This window comes from Arvicola amphibius, chromosome 13 (genome assembly GCF_903992535.2).
Source record: "Arvicola amphibius chromosome 13, mArvAmp1.2, whole genome shotgun sequence".
NCBI lineage: Eukaryota > Metazoa > Chordata > Mammalia > Rodentia > Cricetidae > Arvicola > Arvicola amphibius.
Genome location: NC_052059.1, coordinates 17,266,708 through 17,290,491, shown reverse-complemented (window position 1 = coordinate 17,290,491; position 23,784 = coordinate 17,266,708). Strand labels below are relative to the sequence as shown.

Below are 23,784 nucleotides of genomic sequence, written 5' to 3'. Positions count from 1 at the left end.
GTGGTAGCGCACGCCTTTAGTTCCAGCACTCAGGAGGCAGAGGCAGGCGGATCTTTGTGAGTTCGAGGCCAGCCTGGTCTACAAGAGCTAGTACCAGGACAGGTCCAAAGCTACAGAGAAACCCTGTCTCGAAAAACCAAAAAAAAAAAAAAAAAAAAAAAAAGATTATGTATTTTAATTCAGCTTTGGAAGGGAAAAGGACTAGAGACCACCTACACAAATTTATATTTGGTTTAAATTATTTGGAAAAACATAAAAGGTTTAAATGAAATATTTGTATCAATAGTTTGTATCACTAATTGCATTTAATATAAATATCTGTATCAAATAATATCTTATGTTTAAAGTATATAATGTTTTATTCATTAGTATATATATATTTGTATGTCATTATTTTATAATTTCAGTTTATGTATTTATAATTTGTCTATTAAGTTTGAGTTATCAATATTATTTTTTAAATGGGAATTTAGTTAAGAGCAGGAAGTATGAGTCTTTTAATGAACAGAAAAAACTAAATGCATTCAGTCCCTCTTTGCTAGAGACCCTCGCTCTATCTTCCGATAGACAACTTGAGCTGTCTTCCTTGCAGCCTCCGTAGCACACAGCTAGTCCTCAGCACCTAAGCAATTCTTCCGTGTCCTCCATTATACAGAGGCAGAGAGAAGGGCAGGTGAGTTCTGCGGACTACCACTCATACCTCACCAGACACAGCAGTCCAGGTGTGGACACTCACACGCACTTACCTTCATGCCAGGGACGTGGACCACCTCTCCATACTGGTCTTTCGTCTCCACGGTTATGGTGGTGGGCCAGCCACACCGAACATCGTCCTTATTCAGGACCAAGGATGTCTTCTGAGGGTCAGCATAGGAATCCGGCTGAAGCCATCTAAAAGAGTTAAAAACAAGAGAACATGAAATTAAGCCAAACAAACTAAACCTGTATTTAACAGAGTGTTAAGCCAGTGTTACGATTTCTGATTCAGTGACAGTCACAGGTGTCTTCCTGGGAAGCAATTAATATAAGTCCACTAGTCAGTTACAAAAATGCATGAAGTTTCTGATATTTACATATACTATAAAATAATTTTAAAGTTAGAAAATACTGAAATTTTTATTAAAGATAATAAAAATAACTAAGCTACAGCTAATCTGAAGTAGTGAGGGAGATCAGTTTTCTAATACCAACTGGAAAGAACAGTTTCCTCATGAAAGCAAGAACAGAAATATTCTTCACCTTGCTTGGGAGCAGCCAGTTATTCTGCCATTCCTGTCCTCATAGCTTCTCACTAGCTTCTTTAATATCTCCCCTCACTTAGAAAACTTGTCCATTTCTGAGTGTTGGAATCACTGAATCAGACTCACAATTTACATTCCACTTGTCTTGTAGATGAGCAATTCTACTATGCATGTATGTAAAAGTAAAAGTGAGGCTGACTTGAAAATTTGCTATTCCTTCCTGGTCGATTTTGGCTTTAACATTAAAGTGTAATCTCTATTAAATTTAATCTCTATTAATTTAATTTAAAAATTAAAACCAGAAAGAGGTTAAATTTTTATTTTATTTTTTTATTAATAAGCTAACACCAGCTAGCATATTTTTCTTTTCATCTAAAAACAGCAAATGGAAAAAACTAATAAATCATTAACTTATATATTTTAAAATATCAACTTTTACTTCTTCACATTCAAAATACATAATCAAAATGACTATTTCCTCCATTAACTCCTCAGAGATGAACACTTAAATGAAATCAATTGTCATATTAAAAGTACCTTGCAAGTCTTCCACCACTTGATCCTGGGACACAAGCGATGAAATCATCCAGAAACGACTGCTCGTTGCTTTGGATTTGAAGTGGTAAGTTTCCTTCAAGCGCCTCTAAGATCGTTGGTGAATGAGAAAGAGCCAAACCCTTTCCAAGAATACCTGAGTGAGTTTTGCACACCTATTGGGAATAAAAGAATATGTATCTTACCTATTTATTATTTATTTATAAAAAGGTTTCACTATGTAGTTTAGGCTGGCCTTGAATGTAGGATTCTCTTGTCTCAACCTTCTGACTGCAGGGCTTACAGATCTATGACACTACACACAGCAAATATATTAAATTATAAACATTTCCATGAACTTTTCAACAAGCACACCTTTTTGGTATGCCTTTCTGGAAAAAATAATTTCCTCCTATGCTTCAGTCTGTCTTTGGTCTATAAAGTACAAATTATAGGAGAGAAATGCTGTTCTCAGGAATAGTACCAGTTGCCTATCTTCCCCAAAATTCCTCATTGCAAACTCTCCATGCTAGATGACATGGCACAACTCCTATGTTACATGCACTTCCAGCAGGGCCAGAGCTCCTGTAAGCAGCTGTAAATCTCCTTAATTTTCAGTTCCCATTGCCAATCATAGGTAAGCTGTGTTTACTGTCTTGGGGAGGTGACCTTAGGACCTAGGTCTTTAAAGATTGGGTTGCACACATAACTCTGGAATATAAGTCTTACGATAGTTAAGGAAATAGTAAGAAAAAAAGTGAAATCACCCATCTGATAACTAAAACCCTTTCTTTTGAAGATCTGCCAGAAATGCTAAGACTCCAGAAAAATTATAACAAATTAAAAAAAAATTAATAGAAAAATGTTACACTTTCCAGGGATATTTATTCATTTAAAAGTAACTTTTCAGTCCACCAACCATGCAACCTCTAAACAGTTTTGTTTATTATTTTTTATTTTGGGTCAAATGGACTTTAGCTAAAACCCTGGTTATACATAAGTTATATACTCTTGAATAAACAAATTACCATATCTGCTGGTGTTCAAATCATACATCTTTTAAGTGATAGCTATCAAATTTAAGTTAAATATGTATAAAATACCTACTACAGTGTTTGAGAAATAGAACATTGTTTATATATGTTATATCACACCAACTACATAACAAGTCTATTCTTTCTTTAAATAGTATCGAGTCTAAGTGTTATTTTATATAGCACCATATTCGAGGAAATAATAATGTATGAATTTCTTAAAAGCCCACCCCTTATTTTTTTGATTTTTCGAGACAGGGATCTCTGTAGTTTTGGATCCTGTCCTGGAATTCACTCTGTAGACCAGCTGGTCTCAAACTCCTAGAGATCTGCCTGTCTCTGCCTCCCAAGTGCTGGGATTAAGGTTTGTGCCACTACCTCCAGGCTTGAAAACTGTTTTAGATGTGAATGAGACATGACATATACCATTTATTAAATGTTTGTTAAATTATTATTTTTTCCCTAAAGTACAAAGACATAATATTAAACATATATCTATACACATACATACACACACCTGGTAGCTTTTTAAAATCTCAAGAGTCTTTTAAATTACAGAGCAAATCAGGGCTCCCTATGACTATAGCAAAGGGTCAAAGTAATGGATTTTGTCAGCAAGCTATCAGAGGTAAAATCCCTTTCCAGCTGTGTCGTTCTAGGCAAGCTATCTAAGTGCTTTGCTTCAGTTTTCTGTAATGGAGACAAAAATATCTGGTTTATAGGGTTGTGGTTGTGTGGCGACTAAATGAACTAAAGTAAATTGAAAAATTTATAAATATTGCTTGATAAATTAACACAAATCAGTGTTTAATTCCCTTTGATCAATTAATCTCAGGAAATAAATGTAAAAGAATAACTTGGAATCAGTGGAATAAGACAAAAGCTTTTATGTCTCAAAACCAGATAAATCATGTAAATTCTGTGAACTTTACTAACTCCAAGGTTTAACTGCAAAAATAGTAGAGAAATAATATTAAAGGTACTATAAATTACAAGTGTACAAATTATTCTGTAAATAAGCACACTGCTAACTACATATACCTGGTACTGGATATAGGCCCATCTAAATCAATGCTACCCTTATGCGAACTCAACAGTCTCTGATATATGGCAAAATTGGGAAAAATTAGGCCTAGTAAAATGAATCTTTTATTTTAAAAATACGACCTTCCTATTTTGGGCTATTAAGTGATCATTATGAGTTACTGTCAATAAGACTGCATATTTTTAAAGAGTATTTTTCCTTAATAAAATTAATATTTGTGGGAAAAAGTGTGGAGAGTTTTACAAATGAAACTTTATGGTTGGATACAATGGACTCAGTCTCTGCTTCACCCTCGGGCTGTTTCACTACACAGCATGAACCCGTCACTGATGTTCTCAGTGTACAGTCTACATGAATACTCGATTACTATGTCCAATATCTAGCCAAGGATAAGCAGGCATTATAATTTGAAAATACTGCTTACTAGGATCCTCCTAGCCTTTCAGTGACTGCTAGCTATTTAAATTAAGAGTACTTAAGCTAAAAGAATATAATGACCTTAGTAATATAAAATAACAAATTAATAAAGAGCTCCAGTACTTCAACTAAAAAATATATTTATCTCCATTATATTGTCAAATGTTCTACATAATTAATGTTTCTACAAATAAATACATTAGTAAATAACAAGGGCAACAAACTGATGCTTCCTAACTGTGAGAGCCAAATGGTTCTATGCTGTTATGAAACTGACGTCCTTTGACAAATGCCTTTTTTCGTTTGTTGGTAGAAAGACTTTCCAGATATAAATAAAATGTCCACAGCTCTGAAGAACATCTCTGAGTCCTAGCCCTTCTTTCTCCCCAAGCACATGGCACTAAGTGTTCATATGGGCCCTCTCATCATGAGGAAACTTACAAGTTTCTAGAATACCAATAAACAGAATGGAGTGCTTAATCACTGAGTCTTATGTCAAAGAAAACAATCATCTTCTTGAAATACTATTTTTAAACTAATGAACAAAAGTTAAAATGTTTAGGAAAATACCTGCAATGCAGCCTCTTCAAGAATTTCAAGATCTTCCTCCAACTCGTTACCTGTTATACAAATTAAAAAGTTTTACTAAAATATACTAACCTTTCCAATCCTTTGTATTCCCTATTTTTTTTATAATCTTGCTATTATCAATTGAAAAGATTTACAATTCTACATAAAGTAGTTTAGACCTTAAAATGTACAGCAATTTTGGTATGAATATAAGCTATAATAGTTAAGTTAGTAATTAAGTATCATTCTCCAAACAATGTAAAGAATTAGGCATGTTTAATCCGAGATGCAGATGTGGCATGTGGCCTAATATGACTATGAATGTAGTCTAACACAAAATCATAGCTACAACACTATGAAAATATTTTTGTATATAATTTGTGTGTGTGTGTGTAAGTCAATGGCATGGTTCTTGAGTGTGAATTTTGTAGATGATGTCATATTTCAATGTAAAAAGGTTGTGTAAGTCTCAGACAGTGACTATATGAATACGTATGAAGTTTTATATTTAGTATATATTTTTTGCAAAAACTTAAGCTAACTTTTCTCACTGATTAACAATATAGCTACATTTCAGGCAACAATGATGACTGATAACATCCTAATTACTTACCTGTGTCCGTCAGCATTTTCTCTTTGATCGTGTAATACAGAACGTTTTATTTATTGTGTTTTCTCTGACAGCTATAAAATAGTAATATGGCTCAGGGGAAACAGTCCAATTGACTAGAAGAAAGTGTGGAATAAATATATTCTAGTCATCACAGTTTCCCTAAAGATATCCACTGTCAACAGTTCTTACATATTATTTTAGAAATTTTACATGCAAATCTTAACTGCATGTGTGTATGCCAATGTACATAAAGGTTAAGATGCATAAACTCATACATAGATATGATGCTGCCACCAAGAATGTGACCTTTTGGGATTGCTTATTTTTTTTCATTTAATATAATATGGAAAACTTTCTCAGGCCATATAGTTACACTTTATTAACTGCACAAACTCCAATTAGCTATCTAACAAGGCTCCAAAACACAGATTTGGTTCCAGTTAGGTTTGGTAACAAAGGCACTGCTATCTTCATCCTTAACTCAACATATATTTTTTGATTGTTTCTGTAAGTATGCAACAAAAAAACAGCCACATCAAGACAGGCGGTGGTGGTGCATGCCTTTAAGCCTTTAACACCAGCACTTGGGAGGCAGAGGCTGGTGGATCTCTGTGAGTTTGAGGCCACTCTGGTCTACACAGTGAGTTCCAGGACAGTCAGGGCTGTTAAACAGAGAAATCCTGTCTTTAAAAACCAAGAGAAACACACACACACACACACACACACACACACACACACACACACACACAATCCCAGTCACATCAAAGAGTAAAATGTTAACAGCTATTGACAAAGTTCTTCCAATGATGGTGCTAATAATTCTCTTCATATATAAAAATATTAATAAATTAAGAGAGCAGCACAAAGGGCCTAATAAAAAGCAGAACTGAAGAAACTGAGATTGAAAAGGAGCAAGAAAAGAATATAAGAAGGAATGAGAAAGACAAGGGTTTTAAAGAAGTAAAAGATGAAATGAGAATTTGTATGGGCTTTCCAAGTGAAAAATACATATGTGTATATATACATGTGTGTATGTATATATACATATATATGGAGGGTATACACGAATGTGTATACATGTGTGTGTGTATTATATATGGAGGATATACATATGTATTAATCTGAGTAAAAAGGTTTTAGGAAACCCTTAAGTCCATTTAAACAACATCAGTATAACAAATCAGTATAGTTATTACTCATATGTACAGTAGTCACAGAATTTGTGCTGAAAGTTTATCTTCAAATGTTCTGTGATAAGTATGTCTTGCTTTTAAATTTTCTTCTGAATCCTTAGCAACACCTGTTACTTAACTAGACTCACCGATAGGAAGTGCTAGATCCTTCTTCATTAAAGCTGCTGCACAGACCCCACCGAGATTGGCTAATTCTTTTTCCAGCTGAATAACTCCCTGTAGAATTAAATTCACTGCTTAAGAAATGTTTGAACGTGGGTTCTGAAAACAATGTAAATCAAAGTCAAGCTCTGCAGATGAAATTGGGAAGAAAGATACTTAGCTGGCAGCTGAGAGAGAAAAAGATTGAATATCATACGCTGTTTGGCTTTATACCTTCACTGTTGAAATCATTCCCATTCATATTTAAAGATTATATGACCTTGGCTTTTTTTTTAAGTGTTTGATTTAAAACATGTAAGAATAGTTATATGTCTTAACATAGGACTTCTAGAATAAGTTAAGCCACTTTGTAAAGCTAGGTTCTGTCATTATGAAAGGTAAATCCTTAGCATGGGCAGAGTTATTCTTCAAAGTCTACTTCACTCACACGAGGCCATGCTGCACAAACTCAGCCGCCCACGTGTATGATGAGCAACAAAACGTTAATAGATAATTAAATTACACAACATTTTCAACAGAAACTTCTAGCTTGCAAGGCAACTTAAATCAGAGGAACCTTGAAAAAAGCCAACTGTTATTAACAGACTGGGAAGATACTTCTTACCTCATCAGGCCCAGGGCTAAATTCATATCCAATTGCAAAACACTTAAAACCATAGAAGGAGGCTTTATCATCTTTCACATAATCTGAAGCAGTTTCCAGTGAAAAAAGGGCTTCATTTCCTTTAAAAAAGCAAAAAGTATGTGTGTCTGTGTGAGCAAGCACCAGTCTCTGTTAGTAACATGAAAGAACGTGATAAAATTTATTATTTTATCATATAAATATAAATAATTCTTCAAATCAGTTATTAAAAAAGAAAGAAGACTTTTTGATGGTGAATTCTTTACTTACACAATTCATATTAAAAACAATACAATCAACAAAAGAACCATCCCTAATGAATGGATGCTAATTTCCATTATAATCAAATCCATTTCCTTAATCCTACCCTTAAGTTATATAAGCATTTTTTTTTCCAATGATCTATCAATTACTGAGTACCTAGGCTAATATACTCTGTTTTGAGTTAAGTAATCTTCCTCTGTGGTAAGTGACATTTTCTGATGTTTTAGCAAATTAACCATCCAACAAAAGTGGGTTGGAGTCAAAGGTAAAACTCTAAATTCATTAAGACCAGATTATAGGGAAAAATGACAAAACTTCCTTGTATGGTTTTAAGTGTTTGAAAAACTCATTATTGTTAACTGTTTAAAATTAGAATACCACAGAGACTAAAGAGTTTAAAAACTCTACTTTCTTTAAAAGGAAGGCGTAAATATCAGAAATAAGTGCATGCACATGTACACAGACACACACAGATAAATCTTCAAAGGAAGGGCTTGAATCTTACTTCTGAAAGACAGCATTTCCTGGTAAAATAGAAAATCAAATCCACTTTTTTTTTCCTTTTTGGAATTTGTTCCCAACTATACATAAGACTCAGTATTAACTTTTCTCCCCTCAAAATCTTCAAATAACCACTCTTCATAAATTTAGCACACTATGCCCTTCACTTAACATACCTATTTTCTTAATTGAAACCAAGACCTAGAAGTCTTTAATAATTTTCTCTGCAGTTAAACACTTTCAACAATGCATCTTTAGTATACATACATGTATTATATTAACCCACAAAACATAGAAGAGATGATTCACCTGGTAACACTAAAACCATAGTGGGCCATCCAGAGGATCCTGAATATTTCTTTAATTCTATCCATGAATTAAGATTTTCATGAACAGTTGTCAATTTTGGTCCATATCCTGAGCTCTGAATAGTTCTGACAGGAATAAGCAAGCGGAGAACGTCTTCTGACTGTGCGGTACCACACTGAGGGTCAAATTCGATTGTCATCCACCTAACACATTCTGGGAATGTCACCTGGCCGTAGACAAGAAAATATAAATATATATGCACACAACTATATCTGCTGTATTTTATAAATACATGTGTACGCACGCCTGTAGTAAATAAAATGGGAGAATGACACTACAAAAACAGAGAAACGAAGTGAAGAAAACAAGACATTATCTGATAATTCAGTTTTGGAGTATGCGATTATTTACATATTATAAAACAAAATCCAATTTAAAACAAAGTCATACAACAATTCTATATTGCATAACAAGAACCAGAGCCCTTTTCTCTTTTAACCTGCTCATTTCAGAGCTTAAGTAGGAATTTTTTTATTTTCTTTCTTTCTTTCTTTCTTTCTTTCTTTCTTTCTTTCTTTCTTTCTTCCTTTCTTTCTTTCAAGTAGGAAATGTTAAGTCTAAATATTTGCTTGTTTCAGGGAACAAAGATGCAAGGAAAACCAGCAGGGAGAATCTAAAGTCTTATTATGGTAAAGTGAAAACTCACATCCAGCTGAAATATGGGGCCAGTTTCCTCAATAAGTGAAAGTTGAGGAAACCAAATGACAGAGATGGAAGGGGATGAATATATTTATAGGGAATTAACATATCTCATAAAACAAAAATGTTGTGGAGGGAGGTACTAGAGAAATAAACAATCCCAAAAATATTCATTTATGTGAATTCAAATTCAAACAAGCACATAAAATATGCATGTTTTGTAATATTAAGGAATTGCTCATTTACAGTGTTATATCACTATAGTTATTTTAGAGGGTTCTTACATTAGAGAAATACAGAAGACAATAGCATGAATTGTTAATATAGAAGGAAAGGAATGAAGGAGAAAACGAATGAGACAGTTTGATTAAGGCTTAAGACTCGGGCCAGGAGATGAGTGAGTCGGCTACTGCATTATCTTGTCTACTACTGGGTATCTCCTATTTCTTTTTTTTTAATATTTATTTATTATGTATACAATATTCTGTCTGCGTGTATGCCTGCAGGCCAGAAGAGGGCACCAGACCCCATTACAGACGGTTGTGAGCCACCATGTGGTTGCTGGGAATTGAACTCAGGACCTTTGGAAGAGCAGGCAATGCTCTTAACCTCTGAGCCGTCTCTCCAGCCCTGTATCTCCTATTTCTACACCAAACTGAATGCTTTGCAAGAACAAAATCAATTGAAAAAAACATGATTTGCTCTCGTTTATTTACTAAAAGGGCTTGAATATAATAACTTTAAATTTTAAAATATTTCACTTTTATTTTTTATATAATATTCTGAGTAGACTATTTTCAATTTTCAGAGTTTATATTGTAGTACCAATAATGCAAGTTTTACAAAGTATGACTTAAAGGCTAGAGAGATAGTTCTGTCTGTAAAGAGTTTGAGGACTAGAGTGTGGTCTCCTGGACCTATGTCAAACAACATAAACAAATGCTGGGCATGGTGGTACAAGCTTTAATTCCAGGGTTGGGGAGGTGAAGAAAAGAAGATCATTGGGGCTTGCTGGACAGCCAGGCTAGTGCACTTAGCAAGTTCTATTTCTGTGAGAGATCTTGTTTGAAAAACAATGTGGTAGTGCTTAAGAAATGTGGAGGCTGCCTTCTGGTCTCTTTATCCGTGAACAAACATGCCCACAGGAACACATATAAAAATACTATTACAAATTTTAAGATTTATATTCACTATAATTATAATATACAGCACAGAGTTTAGCATTATATACTGCAGTGCTGTTATTTTGTAAACAACTCTCAAAAACCTATCAAAGTATAAAATCTGTAAGGTAAAGTTCTGTCTTCCTAGATAGCCCACAGACCTAAGTTAAAACTACTGATCTTAGAAAGTAAAAATAAAATGACTCCTGATGACATTCTGCTATACTCGTAGATCTGTGTCATGTTCATTCATCATCAGAGAAGCTTCCTTTTGCAGCAGCTGGGAATACAGAGACCCACAGCCAGACATCATACAGAGAGAGAGAGTCGAGCACATAGCTCTCAATGGGATGTCTTCATCAAATCCCTCTCCTGAGGGCTAAGGGAACTCTGTGGAAGAGGAGGTGGAAACAGTCTAAGAGCCAGCAGGGACGGAAGGCACCAGAACAAGGTCCTCTAAATAAACTGAGCAAAGAGCATATGAGCCCACAGAGACTGAAACAGCGATGGGGCCAAGAGAAGTCTATAGCAGGCCCTCTGCATATACACCATAGCTTTCAGGTTAATGCTGTTACAAATGTAAGTCTCTGACTCTTGTGCCTTCTCCTGGGGTTCTTTTCCTTCTGTTGGGTTGCCTGGCTCAACTTTTGATGTTATAGTTTTTGCTTCATCTTATTATAGTTTGTTTTGTCATGTATGGTTGTTGTCTCCTAGAAGCCTGTTCTTTCTAATGAGAGACAGAAAGGGAGAGTAGGTGGGGAGGAACTGGAAGGAAAAGAGGGAGGGAGGGGAAACTGTAAACAGGATATAAGTGTGAGAAAAGAATATATCTTAAATTAAAGGGAGAGAAGTTCTGTCTTCAGGCATTCTTCAGTCTAACAGTTCCTAATTATCTGTGGATTCTTTATACTTAAGTACTATAAAAGAAATGACATTTGTAAACATATGCAAAATACTCTTTCTGATATCATTAGAGAATCTCAGATCAAGGTTGGGTTTAAATTTTGCTGAGAATGGTGCCCACCTTGTAGTGCGTCACACAGGCAGGCTTGTATGGGTGCTCACTCTCAACGACAGCATAGTGATTAGAAGTGGTACAAGCTGAGAGGCCCTGTTCAGGCTGGTTTCCAGTCGTGCTATCAGTTGACTGATTGGGGTTGAACGCAGGGGGTGCATACTTCTGATTCAAAATGGCAACTGAAGGAAGCAATTGCTGAACAAGGCCAAAAACTTCTACAGCAACCTAGTAGACATAAAAAAAAATATGGTTAAATAAATGTGAAATTCATTTTACTAATGAACTATTCTAATTGCTGGTAACCCTTATCAGTAACAAGTTCCATATAGAGTTTCTATAATTTTAAACAAAAATGTTTTAATGGGTAAGAATTTTATCTTAGTTATTATATTAAAATAATCCATATCTTAAAACGCTTTTTGTAGTCTACAATAAATAGCTTTCCTCAATACTTAAATATGTCAGAGACTCAATAGTTTATAACTTTCTTCATGTCTTATCTTACTACTGTAAAACACTCCTTTTGTTATTTTTATTTAAGGTGGAGAATTGGAATCAAACTCAGAAATTTTAAAATAAGCAGGTAAGTTAATGTTTCTTTATATATCATATTTATAAAATGGATCTTCAAGTGTGAAATCAATATGTCGGTACACTAATAAGCAATGCTGGGAACAAAGAGGCTTAACTAACAACTTCTATCACGTGAGGTATTTTATCTATTATCTATAACCCTAGTGCCTTAATGCTTACTATAGCTTTAAAGGGAAGATATAAAATCTGTGAAAAGATATAAATGGTAAGAGATCAAGTCATAGAATTTAATTACACACCTTGGGAATAGCAGCAGCTACTGGTCCTATGTAGGCTATAATAAGGGGAAGCAGCATGGAAAACAGACTGGAAGAGCTAAGCAGTTCTGGAATGTCATCAGCTAAAAAAAGCATTAAAACTATAGTTAGAAGTGGTTTGTTATACTGTACACATGCTAAACTAACCTATACCCTGTTAGTTTAGAAAAGTTATGGTTGACATTAACTACATGTTTATAAAGGACTGGTTCAATTTATTGTAAAGGATTTACTACCATGTGTTATCTCAATCTTACAATAGATACTTCTCACATTTTAGAGGATAAAACCAAGGCACACAGTGATTGTATCTCTTACAATAAATTCTTAATAGATATATCTCTAAAATGCTAGAGCAAGGAGTAGAATCTCAGGCAGTGGTTTTAAACACAGCTATATGAGTGACACTAGGCAAATTATTTAATCTGAAAAGCAAGATAACATTTCTTCCCTGAATGCTGTTAGGGTTAAATGAGTCAACACATATATAAAACACTTAGAACAATGTCTACACATATAAACATTCCAGGAAGCATTTGTTGTGACTGAGCTATTATGACTTCTATTTTTTTCATGAAGAACTTTGCTAATAGCCATTTTTCCATGAACATGAGGCTTAAAAGATGGGCTAAGCCTAGACACTGACATTATAGGACAGCTATCCTCCCCTAAGCCTAGACACTGACATTATAGGACAGCTATCCTCCCCTAAGCCTAGACACTGACATTATAGGACAGCTATCCTCCCCTAAGCTTAGACATTGACATTACAGGACAACTATCCTCCCCTATTTAGGCTTCTACATCTGCTGCATAAGAATAAATGACATATTCAGAAAATACTTTAACACAGCCTAAACCTATGAAATTGACCAAATTTGTAGGGGAAAGGATAACACTGAATATTTGGCACTAACAATTCTTTTGACATGACAGAGGAGGCCCAGATACCAAGAGGTAGGTAACAGGAGAAAGGAGCAATGAGATTATGTGGACATTTCCATCCAAGGCAAAGTGCATGTGAGGTGGCACTATGGCAGCATGAACTAGGTACCGGAGAACAGAGAAAGAGGAAAATACCAACTGGAGTTTCTGGTGAAGAAACAGACCCAGGGCTTAATTTAGAAAAGTGGGTCTGAGGAGATGGGCAGGGTTATCCAGACATTTGGGTGAACGGTGATACTTAACAGTAACAGGATACACAGAAAGAAAAAAAAATTACACTACTAACCAGGAATAAAGCCAAGAAGCCCCATTTAATCAGATGGGATTTTCTCTTATTACATGAACTAAAAAACTAAAAGCATTGGGTAATTTGTTTAGATCACTGTAAAAAAACAAAACAAAACAAAAAACCTTCCTCTAAGTATGAAGTGTGTGAATGATCCAAAATCAATACTTGTATAGTGGGATTCTACAAGGTGGCTCTCATTAACTATGCACAAGGGAAGAATCACAGGCTCTAAACCATGACTATAAGAAAGGAAAAGGACAGTCTTACCATCCACAGCAAGGGCTCTGTGCAACAGATCCTTAGCAGCTCGAACAACAGTGCTTACCACAGAGAGAGCTCTGCTACAGTTTTTATCTTCCTCATTGGCTTTACTTAGAAGCTGGGATTGTAAATCTCCATCAAATTCACTCCTGTGACATGAATAAACATGAAAATAATTTGCACTGGTAATTTTAGGAATTATATTCAGATCAGAGCTTCTCAATAAACTTGAAGTAAAAACCAATTACAGTTAAGGCACATATGTGTAATTATGCTCATTTATGAAATTATAAAGACTTTGATCAAAAACAAAGCAGAAGAGTATAAAGTAAAGGCTGTTAGATTAAATAAACCTTTGGCGAACTAATATTTACAAAGGCCTGAGTTACGTTTAAAGATAAATTCCAAAGGGACCACAAAAGATATGAGAGGAAAGTATCAGGATGAAGGGAACCAGGTACTGGAATTTAAAGAAGAGAATGCAGACAAGTATCATTACAATGGAGGGGAAAGAATAAAATCTGAAGGAATGGTAGATGTGGGTCAGATCATACAGACTGAAGAGGAAACAGTAACAAATTCATATTTCATCAAAAAAGAAGAATCAAGAGAGAATTGAGCAGAGTATAGTGGGTGTATTTTTCATTTTTATCAGATAACAGATGGTACTGTTTAGAACAACAGGGAGAGGGTGTGACACTAGTATTTTACAAGTAAAGGGGTCGGTGATCAGCAGTCTCAACACAGGAATGATAGAAAAAGTCAGATGCAGAGCATTCGGCTGTCAGGAACTATCAAACTAGATGCAAAAGAAAGGCATCTAGAACGACCAGGCATTTGGCTATAACTATGTGACTACCAAGGACACATTAAACCTACAACATCTATTAGCCAACCACAGAAAGCATCTTTAAGGAGGAAAATTGGTATGGTGACTTAATGGTGTGTTACCTGGAGTCCAAGTTTCTATGTACAAATCCCTTTACCCTAAGTCACTATAAATGTGACTTGAGAAAGATGTTTACCCACTCAATGCCTCAGTTCCCTCTTCTGTGAAACAGAGACAGGAAAAGTGCCTACTGTGTGGCTAGCCAAGGCAACCACAGGAAGTAGTACATATGCAGCTTGAGTGAGCTGAATCAAAGTTAGGTTGAGGATAAAGGTGGTTAATGGCACTAGGACTATAGGTATGGTATTATACCAAAAAAAAAAAAAAAAAAAACCCACAGACATAATGAGTTATGTGTATTTTTTTTTTGCCCAAAGATTATAGTTTTCTGTTTTCCACCATTTATCTACTAAATAGTCTGCTAAAATAATATAAGAAAACCATATTATTGTATTGTGTGAGTCCCACAGGCTAACTTGAGCAGGTAAAAGATCTTTAAATATAAAACTATTTCTTCAGACTGGATAAAAGAACGAAGGCAATGCTACCACCTCGACTTAGATTAAATACTCATGAAAAGAAATGAGTAAATTCTACTTGTATTTTAAAGCACAATCAAGAAATTAAAATACAACATGAACAACATATGTGCCAGTACAAAAGCAAAAGAGTCCAAAGTTTCAATGCTATTAAAAGAATAACGAACATTTAAAAGCATTCACCTTTATAGTTAACACTGAATTTACATTTTTAAATGAAGATTCTTCACAGGAATTTGACTAAGTATGTGCTAGGAAGATAAATTATGTAATTTAGTTTCATGATCAACTTGGCATGTTTTATACAACAGCAAATGTGACACACCACTTTAGCACATTTCATTTCTAACTGTAGGTACACCTACCTATAGTACAGTATCTGTGGGATCTGCCCTCTGGTTTGGTTTGTGCCATTACTGCTCAAACTACATGTGCTGAAGGTAAAAGTCACTCCATCCGGGCACTGCACGGTGGTCATTCCTCCATCTCCATTGGCTGTACGACTGCCATAGTTCCTCAAGCGCACAGCATACTTAACGTTTTCCTTCATGATGGAAATATAAGGAAAAATATATCTGTTCATAATATAAGGAGAGGATACAGAAAGAACTCTAGCAGTAAACTATTTGCATATACTGAAACTTTGTGGTCATTATAAATAATTTCATTAAATGAATTTTTAGTGAATCTAATAGCTAATTCTTACTGAATACATTTTGAGTAACAAAAGCTGCCCTAAATACTTTATATGATCTAACTGAATTATCTCCAGTGTCCTCAGTAGGTACTTGCCAAAGAAGAATTTGAGGTCCAATTGTAAAACAACTTGCACAAAGTAACATAGCTAGTAAGTATTGAGACTAGTAGATGATCATCAAATACGGGTAGTTCCTGTGCTTAATTACAAACATAAAATATTAGCCATTGTCACCGTTTGAAAGAAAATAGGCCCCGATAGGCACTATTAGGAGGTGTGGCTTTGTTGGAGTAGGTGTGGCCTTGTTACAGAGAAAGTAGGTCTTTTATGCTCAAGCTATACTCAGTGACACAGTTCACTTCCTGTTGCTTATAGATCAAATAGAGAACTCTCAGCTCCTTCTCCAGCACCACGTCTGCCTCCACTCCACCATGCTTCCTGCTATAATGATAACAGACTAAACCTCTGAAACTGTAAGCTAGGCCCAACGCTTTCCTTTATAAGAGCTGTCTTGGTCATGGTGTTTTTACAGCAATAGAACACTGACTAAGACAATCATAAACACTACTATAAGATAATACTTTCTCCATGAGTTTAAGTTCTTAAAATAATTCTAAGTATGCAAAAAATAATTACATTTTTTGGGGGGGAAGAAATTTACTCATTATGTCTGTTTTTTTGGGGGGGGTATAATACCATACCTATAGTCCTAGTGCCATTAACCACCTTTGTCCTCAACCTAACTTTGATTCAATTCACTCATGCTACATATCTACTGCCTCAACTGGGAAGCCTTACCCTTTCTGAGGAATTGGTGGGGTGGATTTGGGAGGGCATGTGTGGGGAGCAAGAAGATGGGAGGGAGGGGGAACTGTGGTTGGTATGTAACATGAATAAAAAGTAAAAAAAAAAGTTAAGTATTTCTTACCCTAACTCTAAAGCTGTCTGACAATAAAACCTAGTGATTCTTCCTAGTATACCAGGAGTTGGATATGTGCAAAACCAGAGTATAACACAGTACAATATCACAAATATTACATTGTAGTAGGCAAATACATAAGTAGTTGAAGTAGTATATAACAGATAACTTAGCAAAAGTCATAGTTAACACTGTGAACTCATGGACTACTTTTCAATATATTTTTTAAAAGATTACTTTTATTTTTAATTGTGTATACGCATGTACATCTATGTGGCAGTATATGTACATGAGTGCAGAAGCTTGAAGAGGTCAGAATAGGGTGCTGGGTGCCCTGGAACTGAATTTAGCAATAATTGTTTAGCTACAAACATGGGATTCAAACACACATCCTCTGCAAGAGCAGTCCACATACCTCATCACTGAGCCATCGCTCCAGTCCACTTTTCACTAGTTTTAACTGCATAATATTACCTCTTAGCTAAAAAAGAAGCATCTGGTTGAAATTACCTTTAAAGGAACAACTTTGTCCAGTCTGATTTCAGCTATGTCACTGGGTGAATCGTCTGTTGTATAAGTTCCTTTAACTAATTCTAGAGATGTCCATCTGTGAGAATGAGTTGAATCTCCTGCATGCTCACTCTAATGAATACATAAAAACAAAATGTACAAGATGTTTAACTTTATTGCAGGAACAATTCTTATTATAATCCATTATTGTCTCTAGGTAGTTAGTTTATTAGCTTGTATATAAAATTAGTCATGGACTGTGGAAGATGGCTCAGTAGTTAAACAATTTGACCCAAGTCTGACAACCTGAGTTTGATCTCTGATAATCCCCACAAGGTGGGGAGAACTGGCTCCAACAAGTTGATCTCTGGTTTGCACATATGCACCTTAGCATATGGATGCATGTGTGCCCACACACTCACACATACAAATAAATGTATAAAAAACTGAAATTAGTTATTAGCATTTCTTTATATGTTCTAAAGAAAGATTTTGCTACTCTAAGCTATTGAATTTTATTTACTGAAGAGATTAAAACATAAATTGACTAGTATTCTCTTAGGTCTTACAAGTGTTTGAGTATCTTCATGAGACACTACACACACAGTCTTATCAAGTCTTATCAATTAATTAAAATTAATTGTTTGAAAGAATCAGTTAAACAGATGCTATTTACAAGAAACTTATTTTCATGTTTTTGTCTCATTATTAAACTTTGTAAAAAACTCAAGCACTTAAAATAATTTTGATCATAGAGAAAAATACAGCCATAATCAATAAACACTATCTTTAGTTAGTAAGAATTTCCATTAGCATTTTAACAAAATTGTTTAGCCTTTGAAAGAGGAAACAGTATAATTATCTGTTCTGTTACTTTAAGAAACAAGCCACACCCACTCCCTTCCTGCTTACAGCCTTAGTGTGTGTCTCTCTCTCTCTCTCTCTCTCTCTCTCTCTCTCTCTCTCTCTCTCTCTCTCTCTCTCTCTCTTCTCCATCTTCCTCAGGAAGAGGCAGCTCCTGCCTTTCCCCACTTCTCCCCTTCCCTCCTTCTCTGTCTCTGTCTCTCTCATCTTCTCCCCTTCTCCCCTCCCTTCCATAACCACTAAATAACTATCCAATTCACCCTACATGGTTTGCCTATCTGTCTCTCACCCACCCACCGCCCATATGGCTAGCCGCCAGAAACCAGCCACCTTTGGAGACCTAGAGCATGGGACTGGCTGCTCTTGGGACCTGCTCCCCCCTGCCTACAGGGGATCCCACAGCAAGCTACTGGGGATCTGCAGCAATCTTTAAAAAATCCATTACAAATAGTATCCACCTAAACCTAAACCCTGTTCTAGAATCATGAAAAATGACAATAGCAGAAAAAATATTACACAAGACTTGGAATAAAAAGCTTAGCTATCTACTTCCCAGTTTTCAATTCCATTTAAAATATCCCCCTTTCTGAAATTCCAAATAGTAAAAAAAGAAATAAGGAGAAGTGTGCCAAGATGTTCCTAAACAATCATGGAAAGTAAGTCTTTTGATTCTGATTAATGTCCATGTATATGTGACCTGTTAGATTCTGGAGATTTGAAGCCATTGTGGTTTGATAATGGTAAACTCTGATAACCACACAGCAAGAAAAATGCTGCAGGACTGATACTCACATCATCAACCAAGACCTCTAATTCATACTCGTGTATACCTCCTCCTCCATAGACAGAGAAACCAACCACAACGATGCCAGGTTTGTCTACTGCAAAACAGATTGCATCCGGGGATCCATTTCCAGTGTTCCAACTTCTTCCCTGACTTGTTTTTGTGAATCGGTTAGCACTGGCTTTTACAGAGTGAAGAGAATTAAGTCCATCAACCTGTAAATAACACATTCAAGTCTATCAGCAGCTGATAATCTGTGTATTACTAGCAACATTCGAAACAAAGTATCTTATGGATACATGTTGGATATTAAACATTTATTTGAATGAAATATTTCATATTAAGACAGGATTTTCAAAATCAAGCCATAATCTGTTTTGGGGAAAAACAAAAACCAGAAGCACCAAATCAGTTAACACATTCAAGTTAAGAATAGTTAAGAAAGGCAGTGGGCAGAGAGAAATAATTATACTTCACAACATGTAAGGTACCTATCAGTGTTTCAAGGTGACTTTACCAAATACTTAATATTTGATACTTCTTAAATTTTGTTACAATAGCTACAGAACCAACACATACTTGCTACCACTGACCTATACACACAAGAACTGTTACAATAATAAAGTTTAATTTATGAATATCTTACCACAATTACAAGAACTATGGTATACCACAGATGAGACTAAGATTCTGCCCAGTTTTCATATGCATTTGTGTACGTACCTGGAGACAGAACAAAGCTTTGGCACCTTTTGTTCTTTAAGTACCATGCATTTATTATTACTAGCCTGACTCCCGAATATTACTTATCACTTAGCAATGGAACAACTGGTGCAAGTTCATGGACTTGTATGATGTGGCAGATAAAACCTAGTCTAAGAAGATAATACATACTTTAACATACTTTAATAACTTGGGTATGTTAATAAGGAGCAGTTAAAAGATGGGACTGAAGGGAGGAAATGGCTCTGTTAGTAGTATCTGCACTATGAACATAGAGACCTGTGGGAAGATCTCCAATACCCATTTAAAAGCTGGAATGACAGCAAATTTGTAAACCCAGCAGTAGGTTAGATGGACAGATGATAACCTGGGACTCTCTGGCCAAACAGTCTAGCCAACTGGCGATTCCAACATCCAGTTTGAGACTGTGTCTCAATAAATATGGTCAATAAGGACAGAGGATGGCACCTAACATCAACTCTGGCATACACACACACACACACACACACACACACACACACACACACATTTAATTAGGTATACCTGAATATATAAATGCATACACACCACATAAGTGCACACGTGTGTGCGTGTGCACACATACAGAAAGAGGGAGAGGGAGAGAAGGAGAAAAAGAATCTTAAAAAGTAAAAATAGAATGAGTAGATCATAGAACAGGAAGGAAAATGATTTTTATTATTTTGTGTGTACGTATATGCTATGCAGGAGCACACACAAAAGCCAAAGGACATTAGGTGTTTTATTCTATCACTCTCTAACATACTCATTTGAGGCTGGGTGTTCTCATTGAAAATGGAGTTAGATGGCAGCACAAAGAGTCAAAGACCCTCCTGACTGCCACCCAGTGCTGGGCCTACAGGTGCAGGCACATGGACATACTTGAATTTGTACAGGGGTAAGCACTACTACCTGCTGGGTCATCTTCTCAGTCCTGGATTTTTTTTTTTTTATTATTTTAAACAAGAACTTTCTTGTTTCTAATACATATTCCTGAACTATCTGGAAATTAGTTTCTAAAAATCTAAAAATGTATGAATAAAGAAACGACATGGAAAGTTAACTATATCTGTTGTTACTGTTCTTTCTGAAACAGGGTCTTCCTAAATGACCCAGGCCAGCCTCACTTTGCTTCTGATTCTTAAGTGCTGAGACTCTAGGCATGTTCCTCATCAAATGATGCTGTTAAAAGTAAGAAGGTAAGGCTGGCTTGGGAAAGAAACTGACATGAAATGACCATCAGAAATGAGCTTTCTTCGTACATGGGAGCCATGATCACCTCTTCAAGTAGGTAGGGATTAAGAAGACAGTGGATCATGTGAGAGACAATATGATGGATCTTCCCTTCAACATCTGGAGAGGAGATTTGTTAAAACTGCTAAGTAAAAGAAAAAGTTACTATAGACAGGTGATGGGGGTAAATGGGGTGGCAGGTCCAGAGGAGAATCTTTGAGGAATCTCTTGAACAAAGGAGAATGCCTTACTTTTATATTGTGACTTAAAGAGACAGGACAACCGTTCTACAGGAAACGAGCTTATTTATCCCGTTTTGAAATAGAGCTCCTTACCTCGGATCCTAGGGCCGATGCTGTCAGTTCGCTGACAATACTGGCCAATAACCCACAGGTGTTCGAGACCAAGTGTGAGGAGAAGAGCTCATTTTCTCTCCGAAGGCTGTTTCTCACTGGAAGCACAACAATGACGAGCATCTTCTCTAGGACTTCACGGAAGCTTGTCATCCCTGAGATGTTCTCTTCACTCTGTGACCCACAGGAAGAGAGGACAATGCACTGGTTTACTTAGCCTCACAGAGGTTCTCAGGTGTAAAGTTCTTTCCACTTGATAACCTAAAGTTCTAGGCCTAAATCATTTCTATTTTTAACTCATAATTTACATGACATGTTTTTATTAGTTTAGTGACGTCTTCACGTATTTTTTTAATTGAACTACATAGCAGTCTATAAACTGTCTATCTCCATGGTAGGCAGACAATTATTCATTCTTTTAGAAACTCTTATCCTACAAGGTAAGATTTCAGTAGAACTTGAGTCTATAAAAATCAATCACAGCTACTCCTTTTATAACTACTACTCGATTTAATTTCTGAAAGAGAACAAAATCTCATACTCTACCAGTAGAAAATTACAGGATAAGAAATTAGAATTTAATTAAATTCCAAACTCCAAAAATATTTTTCAGAAAATATTGTGAAGATTGTAATTCAGCACCTATATGACCCCAAGTTCTATCATGTATTATACTGCCATGTGTTTTGACTCACTGTGAGGTAGTCACAGTGACCAATCAATCTTTCAGTTTTACCAAGGACTGGAGAATCAGACAATTTGGTATCTAGTTGTAATTCTTTCATCAAATTTTGGCTTTCCTAAATCATGGGTACTATTTGCTGTGGCTTAATTTTCAAAACCACATTCTTAGTCCCTGGATAAGTTCTTTCATAATAATGATATTCCTTAACTGCCTTACACACAAAAATATTCATGAAACTGTACAGTCTGGGTGAAGAGGGGCCTAGAAACTAAGTTACTTTCTTCTCAAATCAAATATGTAAATGAACAATTCATTTAGAAATTACATAATTTTTAGTTAAAGCAATCACTAGCAGGACTATCAATTTCCTTCTAACAGTATAGTTTTAATGCCAGACAAAAAAAGCTATTTAAAGATATTTTTATATTTTAGTCTACCATCATGAGTATAATTATTATAACATGTTGATTCATTTCTAACCTAATAACTTTTTTGCAATTAAAATAATCCATTTTTCTATTTACTAAAACTCAGGTTGAATTGTATCCCTTCCCTCTTTTCATTCTCTAGAAACTTCACCTTCACAGAAAGTCTGCTTTGGAAAAAAGTCAATCACCAATTATACTTCACCAAGAATCTTGTGGTGCTTCCTTTAGAAAATTGTCTGCAGGAAAAAAGTCTATGCTTGTTTTGTTTCTAATTAGTAGTTGTCAAGAGTAATTTAAAAAGCTGCTCCAATAATAGTCTGCCAATATGACATGGTAGAGAGAAACATGTCAAATGCAAGGTGATTCTAGCTTTCTAACTGATTTCTGACAATCTTTAACAAATCTTTAATATAATTTCCTTTGACTTTAGAAAATTTCCCAGTATTTGAGACATTAAGGCAGAAGGATGAAAGCTCCACCTAGCTTAGATTACAACAGGAAAAGGAGAATTTAATACCTAAAAATATTATACTGGGAAAATAATCATGACCTTAAATGAAAAGCTAAGCAAAGATACACTGTTTAAAATACTTAAATATTTGAAAAAAAACTTAAATATTTGAAATGTTCTAAATATATGTATGTATGAGAATGGCTGATCATTTTATGACAAAATGTTAAAAGGTACAATGTCCAGCAGGCAAGGAAGGGGGAACATGAGAAATTATATTTTAATTAAGAATGTATAAAAATTCGAAATAAAAAGGCAGTTAAATAATATTAATTATTGCTATATTTTCAAAGACTTTAAACACTTAACTAGTCAGTACTCATTATACATTAGTATTAAAATATAAAACTCTAACAGTAATTCCTAAAGAAAACAGAAGAAAATTCTCCTAAGTTCATCTCCCACATTACTTATCTCAGTATACTCTTAAGTAGCCTTTTGTGTAGATATTTTACATAGTCACCACTCTTTATATACACTTTTGATTTTTAAATATTTGCCTCGATATCGAATGTAAATATACCATTTAAATGGCTGAATAAAGCTATTTATTAAGTTAGTAAACCAAATTCAGCTATTTCACTTAGTCGTGAACATTTAAGGGTCTGAGTGAGGTTTCTAAACTTTCTATTGAGCAAACAAACACACAGCTCTAGTTTTCCAATTATCCTAACAGTCCCTGTGAGAACACTGACAGCATGAGGAGTAAAGCAACCATCTGCCATCTAAACACATCCGGTACTTTGTAGCAGTCAATCAAAGGCTGTGTTTTTTTTATCCACTTCAACTACAACGTAATCAAAATTACAGCAAATAAACCAACAATAAATACTTGCTAAAAGGTTGAAAGAGATATTAAACTAATTTAAATTGTAAAAATCCATCTATAAGGTTACTATA

The 23,784-nt window shown here is 35.2% G+C and overlaps 1 protein-coding gene across 14 annotated transcripts in view; it reads right to left on the bottom strand.

Annotated features, from left to right (window-relative positions):
• The window catches only part of Mycbp2 (MYC binding protein 2), a 233,109-nt gene that overhangs the window by 88,821 nt on the left and 120,504 nt on the right, over positions 1 to 23,784 (bottom strand). For all 14 annotated transcript variants that reach the window (XR_005283020.1, XM_038310598.1, XM_038310599.1 and 11 more), the window contains 13 exons: positions 21,243 to 21,434; positions 18,942 to 19,148; positions 17,286 to 17,417; positions 15,525 to 15,703; positions 13,738 to 13,880; positions 12,219 to 12,319; positions 11,392 to 11,610; positions 8,506 to 8,731; positions 7,414 to 7,532; positions 6,776 to 6,863; positions 4,842 to 4,891; positions 1,779 to 1,951; positions 747 to 891 (listed from right to left, as the gene is read on the bottom strand). Coding sequence is in view for 13 of the 14 variants with exons in the window: in XM_038310598.1 (XP_038166526.1) it covers positions 747 to 891; positions 1,779 to 1,951; positions 4,842 to 4,891; positions 6,776 to 6,863; positions 7,414 to 7,532; positions 8,506 to 8,731; positions 11,392 to 11,610; positions 12,219 to 12,319; positions 13,738 to 13,880; positions 15,525 to 15,703; positions 17,286 to 17,417; positions 18,942 to 19,148; positions 21,243 to 21,434 (1,974 nt within the window). In the remaining variant the exon portion in view is untranslated. The remainder of the gene's footprint in view (positions 1 to 746; positions 892 to 1,778; positions 1,952 to 4,841; positions 4,892 to 6,775; positions 6,864 to 7,413; positions 7,533 to 8,505; positions 8,732 to 11,391; positions 11,611 to 12,218; positions 12,320 to 13,737; positions 13,881 to 15,524; positions 15,704 to 17,285; positions 17,418 to 18,941; positions 19,149 to 21,242; positions 21,435 to 23,784) is intronic.